The sequence below is a fragment of the Rhodnius prolixus genome, unplaced genomic scaffold (assembly GCF_049639745.1).
Source record: "Rhodnius prolixus isolate KJV_2025 unplaced genomic scaffold, Rpr scaffold_3, whole genome shotgun sequence".
Lineage (NCBI taxonomy): Eukaryota > Metazoa > Arthropoda > Insecta > Hemiptera > Reduviidae > Rhodnius > Rhodnius prolixus.
The window spans coordinates 18,027,899-18,053,288 of record NW_027411603.1 but is presented as its reverse complement, the minus strand read 5'-3'; the positions used below and the strand labels follow the sequence as shown (position 1 = coordinate 18,053,288).

The 25,390-nt window shown below is 32.1% G+C and overlaps 3 protein-coding genes across 10 annotated transcripts in view; 2 read left to right on the top strand and 1 right to left on the bottom strand.

The window, feature by feature from the left end:
- Positions 1-44: 44 nt before the first annotated feature.
- GluRS-m (putative glutamate--tRNA ligase, mitochondrial) lies at positions 45-10,658 on the bottom strand. 2 transcript variants are annotated; one of them, XR_012457970.1, is made up of 9 exons: positions 10,518-10,658; positions 10,172-10,406; positions 9,390-9,585; positions 7,793-8,004; positions 4,406-4,625; positions 4,052-4,212; positions 3,820-3,975; positions 2,596-2,747; positions 45-240 (listed from the first exon to the last, which is right to left on the bottom strand). XR_012457970.1 is itself a non-coding variant. In XM_074126510.1 (9 exons), the coding sequence occupies exons 1-9, from the start codon at positions 10,612-10,614 to the stop codon at positions 148-150; spliced, it is 1,518 nt and encodes a 505-aa protein (XP_073982611.1). In that variant the 5' UTR covers positions 10,615-10,658; the 3' UTR covers positions 45-147. The 2 variants fall into 2 exon arrangements, 1 of the variants encoding a protein (XP_073982611.1); XM_074126510.1 differs by having other exon boundaries at positions 3,824-3,975.
- Positions 10,659-10,873: 215 nt separating this feature from the next.
- Positions 10,874-15,888, top strand: mRpS14 (mitochondrial ribosomal protein S14). Its single transcript, XM_074126529.1, has 3 exons — positions 10,874-11,013; positions 12,157-12,318; positions 15,654-15,888. The coding sequence occupies exons 1-3, from the start codon at positions 10,954-10,956 to the stop codon at positions 15,834-15,836; spliced, it is 405 nt and encodes a 134-aa protein (XP_073982630.1). The 5' UTR covers positions 10,874-10,953; the 3' UTR covers positions 15,837-15,888.
- Positions 15,889-19,809: 3,921 nt separating this feature from the next.
- Positions 19,810-25,390, top strand: part of LOC141453359 (diacylglycerol kinase eta) — a 43,329-nt gene continuing 37,748 nt past the window's right edge. For 5 of the 7 annotated variants that reach the window (XR_012457964.1, XR_012457963.1, XM_074126475.1 and 2 more), the window contains exon 1: positions 19,811-19,965. The gene's annotated coding sequence lies outside the window, so the exon portion shown is untranslated. Of the gene's footprint in view, positions 19,966-25,390 lie in introns of all 7 variants that reach the window. The other 2 variants (XM_074126476.1, XM_074126477.1) reach the window with 2 other exon arrangements.

Here is a 25,390-nt window from a genome sequence, read left to right as displayed (position 1 = left end):
CTTATATCAATGTGGTGCAAAATATGAATCATTGATAAAAAAAATAACAACACTAAGAATCTTATTTTATTAATAATTTCAGTGAAACATTGCGATATACTAAACAGAGTGACAGAATTATATCCATCAGACGCTGAAAATTTAGTCTCAAGGAGATATTTTTCTCACTGCTGCTTCTATTCTTGATAAAGAAGTCTCTTTTCCTAAAATTGTTAACATTTCCGCTACTCCAGGACCATTCTGAAAATAAGTTAAAAATGAGTTTCTAAATTGATAGTGCTTAAATACATTTGTTTTTTGGCAATGTTCAAAAAAAGATTTTGGAAAAAACAGTTTTTGAAGCCCTACGAAATCAAATTGTTCTGGAAAGTACATACCATACAGAACGTTTAGTAAAATAAAACGTTGTAGTATAGCATTTTTGGTCAACCGATTTTCTTGGACTTCAGAAGTTTGCAACAAATTTAATCATTTAATACTTTATTTGAATTAGAAAGGACACCGCAATCGCACTTTAGAAAACCTAACTTCAATCTCCTCCCGAAAACCCCCGAATTGAAGGAATAAGAAACAATGTTTTAGATAAAGTGACCTAACATTTATAGGCGTATCGAAAATAACAGAAGTAGCTGTTAGGCGCATTAATCAGAGTTTTATAACTCTCTCCAAAACTCAAGTACAACACAATGCACCCAAACTGTACTCCAATATAAATACGAATACCATACGAAAACATACATCAAATACACACGCGAGCATAAACAAAAATACAAATACAAAATTACAAAAAATACCATAGTTATTAGTAGAACAACTCGTACAATCTCCTTCCCAGATAATGTTAGGATGGCACCAATCTAATAAATCGAAGAATTAAAAAATTAAAAAAAAATCGTGTATCATCACAGCTGCCAAAAAACTCATACCTTCGGCGCGCGATTTGTTATCCAAATAATTGTCTTTTAACCCTTTAATCCCTATTAATTAATAAGAAACGCGATGCTGATGAAAAAAAATGAGTTTCACGAACTCGTTGAGAAGTCATTTTAAGCTATTTAGGATGCTTTGCAAGTTACGCTAGGGTTTAATAAGCCAGCCATTAGAAATAACTTGATGATGCATGAAAAGAACATTAAAAAGCGGAACTAGAATTGCTGAGAGATCCAAGAGATTAAGTAATCTAACAAAACAATGAAATAAAGGGCTCTCTTAATGTAAAAAGTTCCTGTCGGTTAGAAGATGGCGCTATTATGAAAAAGAAGAAGATGCTGCCAACTTAAAGAAAGAGAACGAGTCTAATCTTCCTGCTGAAAGTGATTTGGCGCCACAATGTGAAGAAATCCAGAAAGAAATTAAAAAAACGAAAACAGAAGACTTCACAATAAAACTGAGAGAGGTAATCATTTGGGATAATGAAGTGATGCCTAATTCTAAGAAGAAGAACGCTGAAACATACCCAATTTATAAAAATAGAAAGTATAAAAACAGTTCGAGTGATAAATTTTGGGGCATTTTTCGACTTGAATGTGCAAGTAAAATTTTCTCCTACATAACTAGACTACTTTCAAAGTCGATTGAGAAACAGATGGCTACCCGTAAGAGTTTGAAGAAACAAACGTACGTAAACGGGCACCTTAGTTGAGAGGTAAGGGTGTCTCGGAAGTGATCAAGAACAAAGTCAGTCACCTTGGCAAATAAATGTTTCTTTTGCTGAAAAAGCAAAATTGAGAAATGAAATACGAAAGTAGACCTCTACTAAAAACTGTTCTCGTATATGTTTTAGAAGCCTACGTCATAACGAAAGTTAATGAAAAACTGAACTTTTGAAGATAGATCCACCTGCTTAATTGAAATGATGCCCATTATTTGAACCTAATTGAGAAGGGACTCTGAAGAAGATGCTTCAAGGTGGAGTAATCGCGACTGTTCTAGATTCCGAATTTTGATAAGATGTCTCAGTAGGATGCGTTGGGCAGACATGGCAATCATAAAAGGCAGATACTGCACTGCTCTGAAAGCAGTGAAAGAAAATTTGAATTTCAGTGCTGCGCTTTAAACCGAGAGGACTAACGGAAACTGATCGAGAAATCCAAGATTGATGAGTAACAGAGCTAATACCAAGAAAAGTAAGAGTACAAATTTTAAAGTGAAAACTCGGAATAGAAAAACTGCATTAATGCTTTCCTTCCACTTTGAGGGGTAAAAGAAAGTTAAAATTATTAAACCAGTTATAATGCACAACGTTTTCTAATCCATATTTTTTCCAAAGAGCTTTTCGTTTAGTACAAAAGTTCTTTGAGATTTAATTAATCTGATTTAATCTAGCCTTCATGAGACTTGGGAATATAAGTGGTCCCAAAGTATAAAGGCATGTAATTTAAAATTATTCAAAAACTTCCAATAGAAACGAACACCCGCAACATTTTGACAAGATCAGAAAATCGATTATTTTTTTTGAGAGTCACATCCGTAAATAAAAAATGTATTGTCTAAATCTCCTAAGTTTAACAGTAATTAATAAAAAAAAAAGAAGTAAAATGTAATTTAAAAATATATGAAGCATTTCAAACCAACGTTACCCAGAGAAGACATTACCTGAAGGCCACTTAAAACTTTCCTCATTAATAGCATTAACTCTTTGTATGGTATACTTTTACTATGTGAAAATTTTCTAATAAACATATTTAAATTAGTTTTGTCATCAAATGCTTCTTTACTTAATTCTTCCTTTAACTGTATTAAAACATCTAGAAACATTAGAAAATATATTTAGGCACAAATAAATTATATTTTGTTTGGTGGTCTAAGGCCTAACTGCACTTCATATCTCTTATACGGGGGTGGACAACAATATGCCAGGAACTGAACCTAGTGCAATAAAAAATCTTTAAAAAAATATAAAACTAATACAAAAAAATTAAAGTGAAATAAGTAAATATAAATTTACTGATTCTGCAACTAACTTTTTTGTTAGGTCTTAGGAATTCTTTTTTTTTTTTTTTTTTGTAAGTGTTTGAAGAAATATTTGACTAATATAACAGCAATTAAGGGCGGGTGTTGATCTAGTAATTAAGAGCGTGGCATTGCAAGTGGGAGATCCCTAGTTCGAATCCCGCGTACAGCCACTTTTTATTTGTTAGAAAAAGTTGTTTATAGTAAAGTATGTGCTTCCGCCCCCGTCCACGAAACCTAATTGGTAGTTGGACGTTAAGCCTCGCCTGAAAAAATAGGCGATTGCTCTACTTTATAACAGCAATTTATGAACGTAGAAATCGTAACTAAAGAATAATTATTTTTATTCACAGTTTATAATCATACATCTAAGCAGTATGAAGGATTCAGTCTTCAGCTGTGGGTATTAATTAAGAACGTTTTTAAAACAGTAATCTTTGGTCAAACGAACTGAACATGCAGATTAATGTACAGAAGCCCTTCAGGGTGAAGCAGAAGAAAATTGAATGAAATCACGAAAAAACAGGTCTTTTACTTATAAATAAATATGCTTTTAGGTTCATGAATGACAGTAATGTAGTCGCAAATATATATATATTTTTTTCAGACGGGATTTTACTGTGTAACTATCAAATAAGGGGTCGTAGGGGAGGGGATCACATATTTCACTTTAAATTTTCCTAACAAACGGAAAGTATGAACTAGAGATTCCCACTTACTAACCACGTTCATAACCGCTACAAAAGCCGCCCCTTACAGGAATAAAAAAATTTATCAAGAATCTGGTATGAATGAACATCTGGTTGATAACTAGATGAGCAAGAATATTACAGTAAAAATATCTAGACTTGAAAATACATGGTTTACCTACTAATATTTTCCACTGGCAAATCTGCTGTTCTTGGATTTATCCATAAAAATTCCAAATCTTTTTTAACTAAATCTTTTAAAGTAGATAACCTAGGGGCACTCCATAACAATATCTTTTTTATATGTTCGTAATCCAACTCCAGCTCACATTTCCTTAAAAAAAATACTCTTTCATAAATATAAGAAGTGAAAGGACAAGTATGAAAGTAACTTTAGTTTAATGAATTACCTTTCTGGAAAAGAATTTTTAACAAGTTCTCTCACATTAACCACTATAGCATCAATCTCTTGAGAACTATTTACTTGCCTAATTATTTCTAATCTATTGAATTCTTGTAGCCTATCGAAAGCTAATCTACTTGAACTAGTTCCAACAGTTTTTAAATCAAACTAAAATAAATACTTAATTAGACTTAAATTTGAACAAAGATTGACTAACTGCAGTTATAGATGAAGACGTACATTTACCAATAAAGTGTTTTAGGATTTTTTATTAGACAATTTTCATTTTTTTTAATAAAAAATAATTTATAAGAAATAGTATTATAACGCTTTAAAAAATAGGGCAATTTTTTTAACAAACCTTATTAACAAGTTCTTCCAATGCGTAACTCTGATTTGATTCTTTGTTATGGAATCCACTGGACAAGTGAATTATAAAATTAATTAATGATTTTGGAAGAATCCCATTTTCTCTTAACGATTCAACAGATAAACTTTGTTGCCGCTTAGAAAATTTGCTTCCATCACGATTTAAAAGTAATGGTAAATGAGCAAACACTGGAGGCGTAAATCCCAAAGCACTGTTTAAACAAATAAATAAGAAAAGAAAGTTAAAATTACTTAAAAAGCTGAAGCAAATTGTGATTATTTGGGTTTTCCCAAATGAATGGACATGTGAATTTAGCGTACCACCTTTTTAAATTTGGCCCTACCCAGTAGCCAATTTGCGCTGGTTGAGGTCAGCCCAATGGGACTGCGCTACACTTTGTAGAGAAGTGTCCTGTTTATTCTAAAACTAGATTTTTCGTCTTCGGGAGGTTAAATGTTTTTCTCCCGGAGTTGTGGCAACTGGTAGTCTTTATGATCTCTCTAGGTGCACTGGGCAATTGAGTCGCCATGCTCCATAGAGTCCTGTTGCTACTTGATTAGTCTACAGTACTGTTACCTGGCAATCATTAGCCGGATTTGTTGGTTTTGAAGCCCGGTGTCTCTTATGAGGTGGTGGTGGGCGGGGAACAATGGGCATTTGGAATTGCCTGCGTTTCTTCCTCCTCTTGGGAGAACCGCCCTTTGTCACAATCATTCAATCAAACCTGACAATTAAGAATTGGACATATATATGTTATAACAGATATATTTGTACAACGCATTTGAAAGTGAACATATTTTTTATTTCACACCCGGCCTCCCTAAAAACATATTAAATGTTATGCTTTATAATGAATATCTAATTCTCTGCATTATCTGGTTAATCTACTTTTAATGATGAATTAAAACTGTCCGGTAGGACAGTTGTATAAGGGTTGACCATCAAAAACTGCACGAAAAAGCGTAACGTTGAAAAACACCCAACTTTGACAATTTTTTTCTCTTTTTCTATAAAAGATAAAATTCCCAAATTTTCTTTAAATCTTACTCCAAACCCTCCTTTATAACTGTAATTTTTTTGCAACCACCCAGATCTAATAGGTTTCGAGAAAAAAGTTGCCGAAAATGAGCAAAAACGGCTTTTTCAAAAAATGTTCTTGTTCTTGTTGTTGTTCTTGTTGTTGTTGTTGTTACCTTTTTTGTAAACAACGTAGCGCCTAAACGCGAGAACCGATTTTCATGAATGAGGTGTCATTCGATTCGGAATTTTATGTAGATGTGCCTTTTGGGGGTCTCGATGCTGTACATCGAATGGGAGAGGAGTTAGCCCCCTTTATGTAAGGCCCCCTCCAAAATTATTATTACTAATTACTCTGTAAATCTTGGCCCGATTTTGATAAAATTTGGTAGGGTGATAGGGTAAGGGCTCCCCTACGTAACATTAAAGCGACGATCAGCTCTTACACTTTTTAAGGGGAAGTATAGCAATCGTTGCAAATTATCGACACGTGATCCGATTTTCATGAATGAAGTGTCATTCGAATCGAAATTTTGTACAGATTTGCACTTTAAAAGTCTCGACGCCGAGCCTCATAAGGAGGGGAGTTCGCCCCACCCAAATAAGACCCTTTCTAAAACTATTATTACCAATATTTCTATAACGCTTAGTCCGATTTTGATAAAATTCAGCCCGAATAAGTGGTTAAAGCTCCTCTACGTGGCTGTGTAGTGCCATCTTGCTCTTACACCTACTAAGAGGAAGTACTGCAATCGTTTAAATTATCAATGAGTGAACCGATTTAAATCAATGAATTGTCGTTCGATTAAAAAATCTTTCCTCTTTGCCTTTTAGGGAGAAGTAATGCAATCGTAGTTTATTTTTCTTACTCCTCTTAAAAGGAAGTACTGAAATCGCAGTTTAATTTTGCTATTTACGCACAAATACCTTCCTATGTTATTCAAAACGCTTTTTCAAAAAAATTGTTATTGAGGATGGTTTGGGGGAACGCAACTATAATCTTTCTATAAAAAGATCTCTCCAGTGGTAGTTACGGTTCCGACTTAACACCTTATCAGATTATAATGATAGCATTGCTTATTCCAAATTTTAAAAAAATCTGTAAAGAAGATATGTAACTTTCTAAAATAGACAAAAAGGAAAATCTATCCAAAAGGTACAAAAATCTCCTTAACAAAAACTTACAGTTTAAAATGTTAAGTATAAGGGTTGATTAAACGCCAAAAGGTACACAAATCAGCGAGTACCCAACATTTCATTAATACTTCATTAATAGTCAAGTAATTCTACTGCATTAATTTTCATTAATAAGTTATTTTTTAGAATTTATTAGATGTCACAGACCCTTATGCTGGCCACTTCATTTATAATATTTTTTGTTATATTTATGATAAATCACATATATGTACATGCATGTTAAAGTAGAAAAAGACAAAGTTAGAGTCGGCTACTGTCTTGAATTCGTCTTACCGAAATATTCGTGAGCACAAATAACACACAGTTAGTAACAAGTAGATTATTCAACAATAATTATTCATTTCTCAATTGTAATTTAATTTAGACCCCCTTATTTTACTTACGATATAGTAAAAAATACAGGAATAATTAGATGTCCTAAAAATATGCATATCTTATTTACTTTATATTACATATATACAACATTGTGGAATGAATACCTAGATGGAGAATGTAATTGAAGAAAACTATATTATTTGCGATAAAGCCAGATAATTATTACCTATTATTATAAACGTTTGGACTACTACATAAAATAACAATTACTTTAATCGAAGAATGAACTTAAACCGACGATTTTTATTTAAAAATAAAAATAAATAAATAAAATAAACAAAATCATTGATGTATGTTGGTGTAAGCATTTTTTTAAACAAGGTTTTGAATTTTTTAGCCTCATAATTTTTTTTTATTTTTTATAAGGTTTTTCTTTTTAACCTGTGATTAATAGTTTGATTATTATAGATAAATAGATATTACAGTCAATCTACAGTGCTACTTGAACATATATTTTGTAGATGAAAATGGCCAGCATAAGGTCTGTGACATCTAATAAATTCTAAAAAATAACTTATTAATGAAAATTAATGCAGTAGAATTACTTGACTATTAATGAAGTATTAATGAAATGTTGGGTACTCGCTGATTTGTGTACCTTTTGGCGTTTAATCAACCCTTATACTTAACATTTTAAACTGTAAGTTTTTGTTAAGGATACAAATTAGAAATCGATCAGAAAAAAAAATCGTTCTTGCTGGATAAAATAAACATTTGAAAAAATAAAAAAGTTTGGTAATTAAAATAAGTAATTTGAGACTTCCATTAAAGAAAAATTAGCTCACAAACCTATATATCATTAAATGCTTATTTGTGCTTTGTAGCCATTCCACGCCACGAATAACATGAGTTATGTCCATAAAATAATCATCCACGACACTTGCTAAATGGTATGTTGGCCAACCATCTTTTTTTAGAATTACAGGATCTCCTTCTATATCTTCCACTTCATGCAAAACTGTGCCGTAAATAATGTCACTAAATGGTAGAGAATCAGTAAGCTGTAATCAAGTATTTATGGATTAAAATTTTTGTATACATTTCTAATTACATGCGTCAATTTGGAATGTCCACCTCGTGATTTTTCCGGAGATTTTTTAAATATTGTTAATGCCATACTAACTGATGGGTCAAATTTCAGTTTTTTTTCTGCCTTATTAATGAATATGTAAACAACAAAGTGGAAAGGGTTAGCTCAGTGGTCGGCGTACATTGGATTCCAAAACGGAGATTCCGAATTTGATCCAGCAGAAATTTTATCGGAAAATAAGATAGCTCGATAAAAACTAAAAAATACATTTCCCTCTATTTTTCATTATGAATACAAACAAACTAAAAAAACATATCACGACCTTCAAAAAGTTGTAAAACAAAACTTGGCATGTTAAAAGAATAACAACTAACAATTATATCCGTGCTTAAGCGTAGTAAATGTAAACACTAATGAGTACACATATTTCTGATACAACATGCTAAAAATTAATACTATTGAATTTGTTTTAAGGAACATATTTTCAATCATAACTTGTAAAATACTGCTCGCAGAAAAAACTATTCAAGTAATTTTCACTTTAAAGAAAAGAGGTTTCTACTTATGAAATAAAACTATACTTCCCAAATTGAAAAAATTAAGTTCATTCCTGTATTTCGCTCCTGGCTGCACAAACATTTTGGTAGTTGAATTTGGAGTTCTAAAATAACAAATACGGGGACACGAATTGTTCATATTTTTTTTCTAGGTATCTTAGTTTCTGTGAAAAAGTCGATATCCATAAACCTGGAAACCTTGTATATTTTTGGGTATAATATGCATATATTTAATATTTTTGAAATTTTTTGCACATCGTTATTGCCGAGTTTCTGACGTCAATTTACAAACTTACAGCTGCTAAATTGACTTTTATTAATTAAAATATGTATTATTCATTTTTTCTTAATTATTTGCCACTAATCTGCAAAATTTCATAGATTCTGCTGCAAAATTATTTATACTCCTAACATCTTTATTATACCAGAGGTTTCGGACACATTTTTGTTAATATCTTTTTTAATAAAGCATCACAAACGCAGAAGTTTTACACATAGACGGCACAAAAGGGGCACTAATGATTAACGAAGAAAAGATTCTAAAAATTAAAATAACTAGAAAGTACTACTTGACGTCTTGGTGGGGTTCCATTTTGTTTCCTTAAAAATTTTATCAACTTAGCAGCAAAAATGCTAAAACTTCGTACATCGGCGGCACTAAAGTTGGAGGTAGGCATCCTAACTTAAAGCAAGTTTTTGAGTACGTAATGTACATAGTTTAATGTTAAAAATTACAAGCTAAAAGGATTAAAAAAATTTTCAGAGAGAGAGAAGCATCTGACTTCTGAAAATAACACACCTTAAAACGTATACACCTTTCAATGCCAGAAGAAAGCTTGGAGGTGACTTCTTGAGGTTTTAAATTTCTGCATCTGTTATCATATTTTGGTACCATATTTCTCCTAAGGGCGTCTTTCCTTAACATGTCCAATCTTTTTTCTGTACAAAAGCAATAATATGCCGCATCCTTTTTTAATAATTGATCTGCTGATTTTCTAGATTAGGAAACAACTCAGAGTAGAAACATATTTTTATACATATTTTTAAAGCATATATAATATTGGGACACTTGTAATTAAGTGATTTTTGTTTAAATCAATGATACTCCAACAAACTACTGCGAAAACAAACTGGGAAATTTAAATTTTAAAACAAAATTAAATAAACGGTATTTCTACACCTACCAGATTTAAATAAGGGCATGATTGATCTCTTTTAGAACTTAATAAATTGGAAAGCATATATTTGCACTAAATTAGTGATAGCCATCGCTGTGCTTTTGAATGCAACAACTATAACATTTGTAGCTTAACTTTTTCACTTGAGACAAGGGACACTAGAGTTCCAAGGGAGAAACAAACATGGACAGCCCGCAAATATAAGCGAGAAAACAGTGGATTCACGGTTAAAAGATCAGCAAACCTAAAATTAAAGAACAAAATTTCTTATTCAGTCCGATGACTGCAACTTCTAAAGTGTGTTTGCTAAATACCCAACCATTCCAATTGGAATTCTTTCCTTCTTCATGGCTGTAGTAGCTGAAGAAAGGTTCTTAATATTTGAATATCGCCACCAACTTACTTGTATAACTCTTGTCTTTCAGATTGAGTGTATGGAGCATAAGGCCCACCAATCGTTGGGCCTTCGTCTGGTATGAGGCCACACCATAATAAATCTTGAATAATTTTTTCAGTTGCACCTGAAATGACTCTCTTTTTGTCCGTATCTTCAATACGTAATATAAATTTTCCATTTTGTGAACGTGCAAACAGGTAGTTATACAGAGCAGTTCTCAATCCTCCTAAATGAAGATTCCCTGAAAAGTGAGTTGGATTGTAATATAACAGAACATTAAACAAATTCCGGAAGTAGGGCAATATCTCATATTTTATTTTTTTAATCAATACGAGATAGTTTGACTTTTTACCTGTAGGACTAGGAGCAAATCTGAGTCTAACTTTTTTCCTGGAACAATAACTTCTGATACTGCTTCCACATAACTTAAACAGTAGTTTCTTATCCATTTTCTATTTGATTTTTCTAAAGCTATAGCATTTCTATCATTCTATCATCACTGTTTACGAACAAATATCTGAGAGAAAAACCAACCATATCTCAATTATATTATACATTTTTAACAACTAGTTTAAACATTTGCACATGATGCTTTTTAAAAAGCTCTTGAGTTCACTGATTCTAAGCTATTTAACTTCAGCATGTACGATTTGATAACCACTATATAAACTTCTGTTGGTTTGAATGATGGGTGTCTGGACTCCGTAATTGTCAAATTCATGTGTACTTCGACTACAATTGGGCATTAACTTTATTATTGTTGATGGTTTATTTTCGTAATATTTATTATGATTAGTGCATCGCCTTTGGTTGGTTGTTGCAATTATTTCTCTGGACGTTCTCTTCAGGTTAGTACAATAATATTAGATATTAGTAATCTTGAATTTTTTTTAAACAAACAACTTCAATACTTAGTGACTGTAGCTGTTTCTAATGTAAAAAATTGGCCAACCAATAGGTTTAGTAGTACAATTAAGCAATGAAAGGTAAGAATAGTGAGAATTAGAATGTTTTTTTTTCTTTCATGGTTTTGTTACTACAATGTACTGGTTCCAATAGGATTTTTTTTCTATCTAAGCTCTATGTGACATTGTCTGCGAAATATTTATATTACTACAAACTTGTAAAAAGAATAATTTATTATTATTTATTACATTTTCAAATTTTAAATTAAATGAACACTTGGATAATTTGGGACTTAAAAAAAAAAAATTGAGAAAATCGTATGCCTACTATGTTTTGGGTCTTTGATTTTATTCATCGTAGCACGCAGGTTTCGGCCACACCTCCGTGGGCTATTGTAAAGATTTACCCAGGTTTCTTGTATCCTTGACCGGTTTCGGAGTTTCACCTATTATTAGAAGTAGATTGATCAGTTTGATTTAGATTTCCACTTATAATTTTTTTTATCATCAGGTCATCTACTTTTTGTTTTAACCATTTCATCTCTTACCCTTTCAGATTTCCAGTATTAGAATTCCTGTATTTCATTGGTAAAAAAAATATTGTTGAAGCCGACGTTTTCAATGTAGGGCTTTCTCTTTATTCTTTAACTTGATCGTTTATAAAATATAAGTAGTTACTCCAAGATCTGATCTGGAGGATCATGAATGTTCAATTTATTAAAAACTTCACACTACAATTCACCACTTTTTTACAGTCCCCTTTCTGCATCTTCACTGAAGTCCACTTTTTTCGTCACCATATTTGTATGTATGTAATAAAATATGTGTAAATTCTCATTGACAAGTCAGCTAGTGTAGTGCGTGACGGAAATATAAGTGAAGTCGAAATCTATACCAAACCTCTGATGATGGATGAAAGTCCTAAACCCCCAAGGATTTCAAGAAACGCGTGCTACGACAGACAAAATCAAAGAAGATATATAAAGAAGAGACTTAACAACGTTTTCAATATGTTTTATTATTCCAAAAGAATGAGTAGGTACATCTCGAATGACATAATGATTTTAAATTTTGTTTTTTTTTTAGTTTCTGTTTCAACCTTTTGTTAAGCAAGTGAGATTTAATCATTGGGCTGATTGGCGAATGGCAAAAGATGTGAGAAAGAGGAAGACCCTTGCTGAATTTGCAGTTCCGAAGTTAAGGGTGAACGCATTGAGAAAAAATGACATTTTACCAAAAGAAATTAGGGTAATTATAATAGTTGTTTTTAATTTATTTTTTGCGAGGTTTAGTATTGTATTTGAAGTTTTTTTTTTTAATTTATTAAGTTATCTACAATCTGTATATACATGTATACAATAAGTAAATCAGAAAGTACAAGATTAATTGGTACGTGAAGAGCAGGAGGAGAGAAACTGCCCAGTGGTAGCACTCTCTACGGGATATAATGATAGGTCTTCAGACCTCAAGGAATTGAAGTTAAATTTTGAATAGGATAGTGATCTGCATTAAAAATATCTTTCATTTTAATTAATTGAACATGCGGTAAAGTAGTCGCCTTTTTTTAGGCGGGTTTAACATCTAACTACCAATTTTGAACATGCAGTTATTGACTACATAACTAAGCAAGCTTAACCTACCAGAACCAAATTAATAAATGTTTTTTAGATTATATGATTTTAATAATTATTAGTAATAAAAAGTAAGTAAAGTAATCGCCTATTTCTTCAGGCGGGGCTTAACGTCCAACTACCAATTAGGTGTCGTGGACGGAGGCGACTAGCAAACATACTTGACTGTTAATTTCTTTTATTAACCATTAAATAAAATCCAAGGCCTAAGACCGGGAATCGAACACAGTACCACTTATTATTATATTAGCTTCGCAGGTCTCGCCTTTATTAATAATAATAAAAATAGGGCGCTAATGGCCAAGGCAGTCGATGCGCCAAAAAAAAAATAAAATAAAATAAAAACAATGTTGACAAAAAGAAAGAAGTCTCTCAATAACTTATAATAGAAATAATATCGAATATTGATAATGAAATACATAGAAGACATACTAATGTATAAGTTAAGAAACGTAAAAATCGAAACTTAAAGGACAGTTTTAATATAATTAGCTTGGAAACGTGAAAGGAGCATTTCACAAGCATGAACTTGTGATTTACGTCCCGGTTAGCGCAGAAAATAATAATATAATAATAAAGTTCTTTATTTAAATGTTTACAAAATTATTTATTTGTTAATTTAATTATCAGACAAACACTCTTGGTTCAAGAACCGTCTGAGGGGTTGACTCTACTTATCTTCAACCTTATTATATGCTCAGAGATTACAACGAACAATTAAATAAAAACAACAACAAAACTAAGAAAAACTGAAGAAACAAAAATTAAATGGATAAGGCAAAGTAGTCTCATTACAGACAAAAACAGAAAAACGAAATATGTATATAAAATAAAATATTCTTGTCCATAATGAACTTAATTATATAATAAATCATATTTGAGGCCCCTTAATATTTAGCTTACCTACGGAATAGAGATATAGACACAAACTTTTCCAACATTTGCTATTCAAATAATCCACAAATTCCAGTTCATTTAAACAATCCTTGTTAAAATATAATATATAGAGCTAAATTCTCTGAATATTGGGCATACCGCTATAAAGTGAAATACACTTTCTTCTTTGTTTCCTAAATTACACAGCGAACACAATTTTACTTCCTTGTTAAATACGTATTTATTGAGATATAGCGATTCACCCTAACTTTAATTATCCACCCAATGGAGCGAGCATCCAAGTTATTGCAATGTACTAAATTGGGTTGGGGGTCTAACGTTTTATAAAGAGTGTGATGCTGACTCTTTTGGGCTAAAAGCTGATATTTATCAAGTAGGCCATTTTTAATATTTTCCGGTATTGTTATTATTTATATTAAAATTGAGGAAATCGGTGAACGAGATATTATAAGTATCACAGAGTTTTACCCAAAAACAATTTTCTTGCAATAATCTCGTTCATCAAAATATTTAGGTATCGATGCGCCGGCAGTGTAAGACATTTTTTAAAATATTTTATGTGCAATTTTACTGTATATAGGAATATAGGCAGTACATTAGTTTCTAGATACACCTCATAGTCAGGCATATTATGCGTAGGTTAAACTTTTTTTGACAAAGAACTTTAGAAGAATCTCCACTTGATTATAACATGTACAACCCCATATCTGGCCTTCATAGCAAATAATAGCTCTACTGACAGCATTATGTACCTGTTACTTAGGAGAGAAGGGTATATTTCTATTTAATATTAAATTATTAAAGGAATTCAGGGAATATTTGGCTTCTACAGTTCTTTTCCTGAAATGCTTATCCAAGGATAGCCCTGAGGAGAGGGTGACTCCCAAATACTTAAACGACTTCACAACTTCAATCGTTTCTTTATTACACCACTATTTGTCGTTTTTTTGCCAAGTTTGCCACCGTTTCTGGAAACAACGATTTTTGACTTATTTAAATTAATTTTCAAGTTCCACTTTAAACAATAATTTTGAAGCGAGTTAATCATCTGTTGCAAGACGACTCTGTCTGTAGCTAAAAATACAAGATATTCTTACCGTAATCATAGGTCAAGAAGTCTTGCATACGGAGTACATTAAAGTGATGTGATTGCTGTTATTTGTTGATAAAACAAATTTATCCTGATTCTCCCACAACCATTACATTACACTACATTTTTTAAAATCTTCAATTATTATTATTTTTGTTCTTTGCATCACAAATAACATTTTTTGCAGACAGAGGACCTCTTAAAACGTGTAATATTAATTAAGTTTGACAAATCGATCACGAATAGATTAAATTGTAACTTTGATCATAAATATCTCGACAAATATTCGGGATATCGAAACGAGGTCAACGTCATTTTTCACAATTTTTTATGTAGTTTTAATAATCATCGTCAAAACCAGTGGTACTTATGAAAGGGGTTAATTGGGTAATCTGTTTTTTTGCCGTAACTCCGCCAAAAATGAAGATACAGCATCGGGGGTGAAAAATTTGAAAACTAGACCAAAAAAAAACATCTAATTTATTTCGTTGATTTTTTTCGGAATTCCGCTTTTCTAAAAAGTTATTGGCGATTGGTGAGTTTTAAATGGATTACTCTGTATATATATATAATTAATCAATTTAGATTCAATTGTGTCATGAAGGCTAAAGACAAGTGGGTATTTCTACAATTATATTCTCGAAGAAGTCAGAGGTAGTTTGAAATAATGTAAAAATAATATTGTAAATGAGTCACTTTCAGTAATAACTCATAAAATTCACTAATACTTCTTTTTTTTTTTAATTACGGTCGTCTGTTTAAAATGTACCGACTCGGTAGATATAACTAATAAAATTGGATAATTATTTTTAAATTTGTTCTTTTGAACGAATTTTACTATTCCTAAATTGTTGATCGGTCGCAGAATAACTTTTATTCTTTCTTTCTCTTATTTTACTCCGATAAAAAAATGAATTTTTAATTTCTTATTAATTAAGTTCGTTAATAAATGATTACTGTTTCAGGAAATTGCCGATAAAGAAATAAATGAATTTCCTCGGGATGCTGTTGGTATAAGAATTAGAAGTAGATGTGCTGTTACTTCAAGACCTAATGGAAACGTATTAAGATGGCGAGTTAGTCGAATTGTTTTCAGAGATTTAGCTGATCATAACCTTATAGCTGGGGTTCAAAGAGCCATGTGGTAAAAAGATGTTTTTGTTTTGAAAGTAAAATAAATTCTGTATTGAATTACAAAAATGGTTGCTTCTTTCTTTTCAAAATATTTTCCGATTTTTTTCGATATCTTCCAAATATACTCTGCATTTAACTGAAACTTCTTAATCATTTTCGGTAAGATTTGATTATTTGTCGAGAAGAAATACGTAGCTAAAATTTTATAGTTGATCGTCTAAAATTAAAAAAAAAAATCCTTTTACTGAAAGTGAAACTTTGTCTTATTGTAGGAGTTAAAGCATCTGCAAAACGTACCGATTTAGTACTTCTTGGCTAAGCTTTGTCTAATTCTAAAGTAAGGGGATAAACACTGAAGACAAGGAAAACTATATTTGTGGAAGTTATATTAAGAGGATACATTGATGAAAGAGAAGTTATTTCAGTCTGCAAAATATGCGCGTAAAGTTAAAAACAATTTCAGAAAACTTCAGAAAAAGAATTGGCGGTTCTACGCATGCAACGCATTGGGTACAATAGTTATTAGCGCTAAATTTGAGCAATCGTAAAACTAAATCGTAAAAAAATTTAAACTAAAACACTTAATTTCCAATTGTCAATCAGATTTCACTCTTAAATTCTTACGAACTAAATTAATTATATACAGCGACAAACTTTCATGTTAATAAAATTAAGGAAATATGAAAAATATGTACCCTCAACAAATATGCAAAAGAAAACTTATATGTAACTCAATCCTGTAACTTAATTTTTGCCGAAATATTAAAGATCAAAAGTTTATTGTGTTCAGCAGGCTCCTTTTCTCGAGTAGTAATTGGAAATGTGGTTATTTATTCTTCCTACATCTAGCCTTACTACTTTCCTAGAAAATTAATTCATCTCATTAATCAAAAGTCTAGCCTTATCAGTTTCAGATGAGTATCTGTGCTCAACCAAGGACGTTCTGCTCTCTAGTAACTCTGCTTTTACTTAATCCCCACCTCATCTACCGTACGGTCTCTGCTTTTACAAACTTTATAATGTCTTTAGCTCTCAAGTTTTTGTTGCTAGACAGATTCTTCTATTGTGCCCTTCTTCTTTGGCCACCTTAATTACAGATTCATTTCTCATGATTTCGCAAAATTTCTTTGGTATGAAAATAGGGAGACCATAACCTCATTTTTTTAATGGAGTTAAAATTAGAAAAAAATTTACTGTTTCTACAAATAAAACCTCTAGTTCTGTAAGCTCTTTTAATATTTCATTAATGAGAGCAGATAAGATCATACCTTTGGTTTCTATTAGCACGCCCGAGATCTTTATTAGTGCTCTGCAAATTAGTGCATTGTAAGTATTGTAGTTATAGCACTCTTCAATCGTAAAAAACGTCACATCATTAAACTTCTCAATAATAAATAATATATTTGCTTTGAATACAATATTTAAATTTTATATGGGCAGAAATTTAAGTTTCTTCTAATATTCTTTCTAAAATTCACTTGTTTGAATTATTTTGGGACTGATTTCTGGCTAATGCGAAATTACGAATAAGAAGACTTTCAACTAGATATAACATTTCTCTAAAAGAAAATGGTACTCCATTTTTAAAACTTATTAAATCTTTCCATATAAGCAAATAGAAAAGAGTAATTAGAACGTTAGATCATAGATGAAACTAGATGCTCCTTACTTAAAAACAGAATTATTGCATTTAATAAACCGAAAGAAAACAAAGACTTTGATGGGCCTTAATACGTACGAATTCTTCAAACACTATCGATAATTTCTTAGACATATTACTTAACCTATTTATTTAAATTGAATTTAAGATTCGAGGTTGCTGAAAGTTGAAAGGAGATGTTACCCAAAAAAGACCTAGCTAATTATCAAAGCATTTTTTGGTAATCTGGTCACTGCAAATCATTTACAGGTTTCCGATTGAAGAGAATGAGCCTGTTGTTAGTAACTTATGACTTTTTAGAGGAATTCCGAGCTAATTTTCATAAGTTGATTAATAAAAGTTATTTAAAATTTTAAAAGTCATAAAGTATAAAAATTGGCTATTGCGAATTAGATAAATATGGTAAAAATTAGACTAAATCGAAAGAATCAGAACGTTTTTCTATCGTCTTATCAACATTTTTGGACGATTCGCCTTGTTGTACTCTAAAATTTTACCCTTGTTTGCCACAAATATCTTGAATTATTTGTAATACGTGTACTGTCTTTAAAAATAAAATACTGTCGAGTTTGTTCCAAATTCTTTTTTAAAAAGACTTTAACCGAGGGTTCATCATTGTCACTTTTCTTCAAAATCCTTTTCCTGGAGTGAACCTTTACCGTTACATTAGGTATCCACATTCAATAAATATTCAAGTTAGTAGAAATCCTCGATAAAGCAGTAAGTGTTCAAAATAATAATTATTTTGAATATTACAATATTATTCATGTATAAGTGTAAAGCAAACTTTTGAAATGTTAAATACAATTATAGGTTTGAAAAAGGGTAATAGTATTTTCATCATTACACAAACCAACATACAACCAAAATACATTAAGTCTCTAGAGAAACCGCTCACTCTTCCCTATCAGAAAGTACGAAATGATTGAGAAATTTTAGATTTGTGCCGAAAGATAGTTGACTTTAATATTGTATAAGTGCATCTATAGCCAATATCCCTTTTCCGTAGGTAACTTACACCAAAGAAGGTTCTTGTATTTCTTTAGATTCTACAGGTACTATTTGAGTACTAGAATTGTAAAAGGATCCCTGACTTGCTGATCTGAAGAGATGACTAGACCACGAGAGTAACCCGCAATTTAAATCAAGTTCGATGGCATGGGAAATAATTTAATATAAATAAATTGGCATCTGACAAAAAATATATTTGTACTATTTTTTAATAATGAAGCTTATTGAGTGAAGTATATTTTAACGATAATTAATTAGAAAGATAATCTTTATTAGTCAGAGCATTGTATATAATTAGTTTCGATTTACTATTCAGATTCTCATAGGAACAGGTGTATGATTTACGCTAGGCTCTTGAAAGTTCAATACAGTTGTACTCGAGATGCTGAGCGCATGTACTTTATTGATTGGCCTATTCTCATAGTATTGTAGGTCATACCCTCCGACTGCATTCTACTCCTTACCCATTCTGTGTTTGCATGTCCGAAAGTGTATGTAACGTATGTACATTTGCTTTATGTACGTATGCTTAGATTTATGAAGTGTGCTTGTCGATAAATAGGGAGGTCAAATTAATAATTGAAATTACGAAATCAAGTAGTTTTAATTAAATAAAAACTAATAAAAGAAACATCAGTCTATCCTAGAGATGTTTTAATAACACATTACCATTACTACTAATTTTTGCCAAGCTTTCAACCTAGGGGCCAGTGCAACTTCAGGGCTATGCTGATAAATTAACATTAATAAATTAACCAATATTTTTAATCAGCATAATCCCTGAGAAAATCTGGCCCTTAGGTCAAAAGCTTAGCAAAAATAAATAAAAATAAGACGGAAATTGGCAATTATTTCTCATCTCTCTTGGATTGTGATTCGACGTGGAACCCTAAGTAAATAAATGATAACATCAAAAACTTAGGTGGATGTGTAAAAAAAGAAAATAAATGAATTATTAGTGACTAAATAGGTTTACTAACCAGAAGAAAATCCATCATAAAATTGATAGTAAAAACGGAACAAACAAAAATTTTGGATTTTAATATTTTATGGAAATTTCAGAATTAATAAAATTAAAAGACATCTGTCTTAAAGAAGCACTATACTGGCTGTAGTAATAAAGTAGATTTTCTTCCTCATTAAATCTCTCTTAATTATATTTTAATGTTAAATAAAAAATATTTTTTTAAAATTAGATTAGAATGGTTTGGTAATTACAATTCTCTTTTTAACCTCTATTAATTTGATGAACGTTTGGGGAAAAATGAGAAAACTGGATGCTGAAGCATTCGTGATGAAGGTATGAGGCATGGCCTATCTGGAGGGGTGACATAACAGTCCCCTACTGTGCCCTACATCCCTTCAGGTTCTCTCAGTCTTCAGTACAAGTTCAACAGCTCATGATGCCTTATCTTTGCAATACTATGGTTATTCTTTTACTTCACCCTGTGCACTTAATTATTAACTTAAAGGTAAAATTACTGTATACTACATTTTTTTTTGTCTATTACTTTTCTTGAGTACTGAAAGAATAATAATGTTTTTATCATTTATTCAAAAAATATCCCAATTTTTTAATTTTTAAACATATATTTTTTCATTACAAATATATTTTCCTTCACCAATTATTTTTATGATAATCTGAAATAAATTTTTCCTAAAATACATAATGATTGCCACATACTAACGAATAGATAAACAAAATCCTCGTCTGTTCTTCGACTTATAAGTTTTATGTGTCTATTTATTTATTTATTAGATGTAAAGTTCTTTTTAATTTTAAATAATTATAATTTATTTTAGGCCCCAGAAACTACATTTTCTATTAACATTTTTTACTATCAGTTGCTTTTTACAATACTCTTGTAAATGCTTAATGCTGTATGAAAATCTTCAATTTTGTGAATATTGCAAGTTCTTTAATGGTCAGAGGGAACACTGGCACCGAACTGCAGGTCAGAGCTTCTTCTGAAATTACATCTGACATTCATTATTGCACAAGGATCATCAGAAGTAGAATGGGTGCAAAAACAGAAGTGCAACGATCCTGTGACCCAGAGGCCAGAATGAAATACGATATGACTATTTTGTCCCAATAAAAGTACTAAAAGCAATCCGGAATTGTCTGTGTAGTTCTGAGTTTCAGAAAGAAATTGGTTTAAAAAAAAATAACAAAAAATTGGCCTTCTAACAATTTACAATGAAGAAGAAAATCATGTTATTTAACCACTGGTTTTTTAATAAGTAAAAGGCTACCTTTATTCTAATCATCAAAGCATTTCGAAGAAATTTTGGAGAATATATCATAAGACTTTTTTCTTAAATTGTACTTTTAACTTATTACTTCTTTCTTTTAAAAATATTTCTACCTGTATCCTTAAATTTTAGCATCAATAAAGCTGCAATAATGTGTTTTAAAGTAATAGAGATAGCTAAATTTTCTGAGGGTTTCTTAATTAGTTAGAGGACCAGGACTTGTCACTGACGTAGAACCCAATACAATTACAGAAGTCTATTACAATAACTTATTGCGATTTATTGCATATTTATTCATAGATTGAGAGAGTTCCGGTTCTTTGTTTTGCCTACGTTAACTTTGTGGTGGGAATAACTCTGTCTATACCACATATCTGTATGAGTAGCAAACATTTTACCACCAAAACTGTCACCCCTTGGTGGAACGAGAAAACTAGTGTGCTCCTCGCAACATTTATCAGCTATCGGTAGACTTGTCATCCAGAGAGCTCATTTTTTTCTATTATCATCTGCAAGTTTTATCCTTAGGAATTATTCATCTTTACAATTTTACGTTATGTTACGCAGAGAGCTCGAGTTTTCCTGTAGCGTTGTTTATAGTCAAAGGATAGCATTTTATTTATTTCTTTCCAACAGAAGTATTGACTTTTTGTGAAGCTTCTCTAGTTTTGGAAGTGTTACATGTATTTAGCATTACAAGAAGGTCCAAAATACTTAGTTAATTTTTGGCGAAGACGATAGAATTTTTACTTTTTATAATTTCATGAACAAAATATCTCAAAAATAAATATTACAGTAGGTGAAACTTCAAATTTCGTTAGGGTCTCATCTGAAGTACTTCTTTAATGATTTGATTTCTATTTTTTATTTTTTGAGATCAACGATCTTTTTAAACTGTGTACACATATTGTACTCTTGTAGGTCTATGAATTTTAATTGAAACTTTTATCAATTCTATAAAGGAAGATTAACTATGTTAATATTATCTGAAAATTTAAATTGCAAATTCAGCTAATATAATAGTATTCCATTTTTATAGTACTGTTGCTGCTGATCCTAAATTTTCGTACGAAATCTGTCAGTCGAAGGTCACTTTTTAGTGACATGATTTTCCTGGCCCTGGAAAATGGTCCTAATGATTTTCTTAACGCTTTGTGTTTACTTTTGCTTCATTTCACGCCTTTCAGGTCGGCAAACTTTTTCGAAAAATAAGTATCGTTATATACGGTTGCTGAATACCAAAAATTCTGCGTCATTAATTTTAAGTTATGGTGGACGTGACAGATCAAAGAGTGTACAGTCAGTCATACCGTATCTTGCGAGCGTAGAAATTCAATAACTTCGTAGACAGTCAATTTTTTGGTGTTAGGATAAAACAGGTCAGTGGTTTTTGTAAATGGGCCACTGTCTAAACTACCTACTCTGTTTATTAATGTAGATTTGTCTTTTTATCGGGACTCAAAAACAAATAATTATAAAAAGTTCATACTTAGTACAACGCTTATATACCACTCGTGGACGCCATTAATTTTTTGTTATCAGTTGTATTTAACCAACGATTTATTTCTGATTCTTTTATTAAAGCTTTAAATTAATATTTCCTTTTTTAAAAAAATATTATTTTAATATTTATGGCCCGTCACTATCTGAGGTTACGCCTGGAGCTTTTATCTTTGCTCTGCCGGCCTCTGGACAGTGTTCTCTCGTTACAGACAACACTGTCCATCACCGGACAGTGAGCTGTAAGAAGAGAAAATCTAAGGGTCAGCAGCTGCTGACCAGCTGCTGGATTCGAACCCGGGACCTCCACGTGGTAATCCAATACGCTAACCGCATAAGCTAATCCCTTCCCTTTTTTTATTATTATTATTATTATTATTAAAATAAAATGGCAAATAGAGAGATATTGACTAGGGTCCAGAGGCTCGGCGCACTGCGGATTGCCTCGGCATATCGCTCTGTATCCGAGCCTGCTATGATAGTGTTTGCTGGGGTTATCCCTATTGCCCTCTTACCTGAAGAGCGTAAGAGGCTTTATAAGAGGAGACCGGAAATCAACAGGGAAGCCGTGTCCAGGGAGGAGCGTTTTCGTACTGTCCTGGAATGGCAGGCTGCTTGGGACGAGAAGCCGCGTGGCCGATGGACCGCCAGGCTTATAAGAGGTATAAGCATCTGGATAAGGCGGTCGTTCGCAGAAGTGGACTTCTACCTTACCCAACTCTTGAGTGGGCATGACTTTTTTAGAGCATTCCTCAATAGGGTGGGTAAGGAAGCTCAAGAAGATTGTTTATATTGTCCAGGAATGAGAGACGACGCCTCCCTATACCTTTTTTGTGTGTGAAAGGTGGGTCGCCCCAGAAGAGAATTGGAGCATATAATCTCTGGGCGGTTGACTCCAGAGATGCTGGTAGAGGCGATGCTCTCTTGCAGGACTAATTGGTCGCTAATGGCTAGTTTAGCAAGAGAAGTACTCGTCTCTAAAAAAAGGGACATGGAACACAATGTGAGTAGGGTCCCCTGAGTAGGGGTAGGATTGAGGCCTAGCCTGATGTAATGCTGAAATCACAGCGAATCTAGACTAGGCCTGGCAGTAGGGGGGTGTTTTAGCCGATAGGCCGGGAGGGAGTATGGCAAAATGTGTGTAAGTTGCATTTCACCCCCTTTTTTAAAAATGATTATTATTTTTATTATTATTAATATTATTTACATAGTAATGTTTGTTTAAACAATTCTTTCGCTTAAAAGTCACTTTATGTTGTCTTTTTGGGCGAATAATTAAGTATATAAAACAATAAAATAAATAAAGTTGCTACGGTGTCCTAGCGATTATAGGCGTGGCCCGAAAAGGCTTAGATGAGTTGTGGTTACCGGATTCGATTCCCGGTCTAGGCTTTGATTTTATTTAATGATTAATATGAGAAGTTTAGAATAAAGTACATTTGCTAGTCGCCTAGTCAACGATACCTAATTTGTCATTTGGACGTAAAGCCAGCTTGAAAAAAATAAGTAAATAATATAAATATTGGAGTATAAGTTAAACCAAAATCTCAAGTAGAAAGAATATTACTACATCGGAAATGGAAATTTATCAAGATTCTTTACATATTATGTAATTCATTTTCTAATCCGTTTCGGAAGGGATGAACTCGAACAATACGTGCGTTAGGAGCATCATTGCCCGGAGCCCTGTTTTGGGGTTCCGAAGTGTGTTAAGGCTGCGACCATTAACTTATGGGTGCAGAGTAGGTCTCAGGAGTGGGGGCTTGCCACCACTGGGCAGAGACAGGCGAAGGAGTTTATCAGAGGCTATTCGCCGAGGCTGACTGCAGAATTAATCCGTCAAGGCCGTGGGGCTATAAGGATGATTGTAGGCCTATTAACTGGCCACTGTAGGCTCAGGAAACACATGCATCGCATGGGCCTGGCAGATGATAGCCTATGTAGGTTCTGTCAGGAAGAGGAGGAAACGGCACTGCACGTGTTGTGTCAGTGTGAGGGGCTCGTGTGGCTAAGGATGTTACTTCTCGGGGAGGAAAAGCCAAGGCTTGTGAGCTTTACCCAAGAGTCGCTCTCCAGCATTAAGAGTCTGATTAAAAGGACAGGTCTGGAGGGTGAGCTTTAAAGTGAGGGGAGCCACAATAGATCCAAAGGGGTCGCAGTGGCGTAGGCCTTGAGGCCGCCCTAGTCTAATCTAATCTAGAAGCATCATTTATTAGCTTTAAATGTTTCAGATTTCCATCTATCATCAGAAATTGATTATTCATTGGTTATAAATTAACGAAATTGCTGTGTTTATAAAAATACACTACATTCAAAAAAATGTTTCCAGAAAAGATACATGTATAGATCGAATGTCAGTTTGATCAAGTTAAGACAAAATCGTTGGAACATTTTTCGAGAAAATAGCAACAACAACAACAAAATAATAATAAATAACTTTAGAATTTTAACTTTAGAAATGTTACCTTCCACAGTCCCAATTAATTTTATTTGATGCAATTTCTTTTCATTTAAGAGAACTTTTGACGGTCATCTTCATACTTATTCCTTTATCGTAACCCAAAAACTGTTTTTGTTACTCTATTTATTTTATGAAGAATTTTGAGAATTTATTCTCCGCCTCCTATGTGCTCCATCTTATATAAGTTGTATATTTAGAGTTATTTAATAAGTTGAAATATTTTTCGCTAGATAAAATATTTCAAATTTGTTTTCAATTAAAAACAAAAAATCTCATCTACTTAAAATAACTCTGCAATATTATATAATAACTATACACTATAAAATAAATATAAAATAACTTTACCATCCTCATTTATCCAAATTGAAGCGTTTCCTATCCATTGGGGCTACCTGAAATAGCTATTCTTAAAGTTTATAGCTTTGGGAAAGATGACAGGTCAGTTCTAAAGCGAATTAAGGGATAAATTTGCTTCTTATCGCCGTAAGACCTTGGCATTATGTACATTAGGACCTGGATATGGTGCTCGATACTTAGTTTGGAAAGGGGATCAGGGATCACTTTAATATATTAAATATTTCTTGTTTGATAAATCTTAAGTAATAAAGGAAAGAGTGGGATCTTTAGTTCATAGAGAATTATTTTTAGATTATACAAGATTCGTGCAGGTACAAGCTCTT

Bases quoted from the DNA above. Each gene is read 5' to 3' on its own strand.
- GluRS-m (XM_074126510.1), bottom strand. From the start codon at position 10,614: ATGGATAAGAAACTACTGTTTAAGTTATGTGGAAGCAGTATCAGAAGT. The intron at 8,005-9,389 runs GTGTGTTATTTT...ACTTGATTACAG, and splicing joins AAAGGTGTATACGTTTTAAG to CTTACTGATTCTCTACCATT. The intron at 2,748-3,823 runs GTAGGTAAACCA...TAATGTTTCTAG, and splicing joins TTTGCCAGTGGAAAATATTA to ATGTTTTAATACAGTTAAAG.
- mRpS14 (XM_074126529.1), top strand. From the start codon at position 10,954: ATGATTAGTGCATCGCCTTTGGTTGGTTGTTGCAATTATTTCTCTGGA. The intron at 11,014-12,156 runs GTTAGTACAATA...TTTTTTTTTTAG, and splicing joins TCTCTGGACGTTCTCTTCAG to TTTCTGTTTCAACCTTTTGT. The intron at 12,319-15,653 runs GTAATTATAATA...TTACTGTTTCAG, and splicing joins TTTTACCAAAAGAAATTAGG to GAAATTGCCGATAAAGAAAT.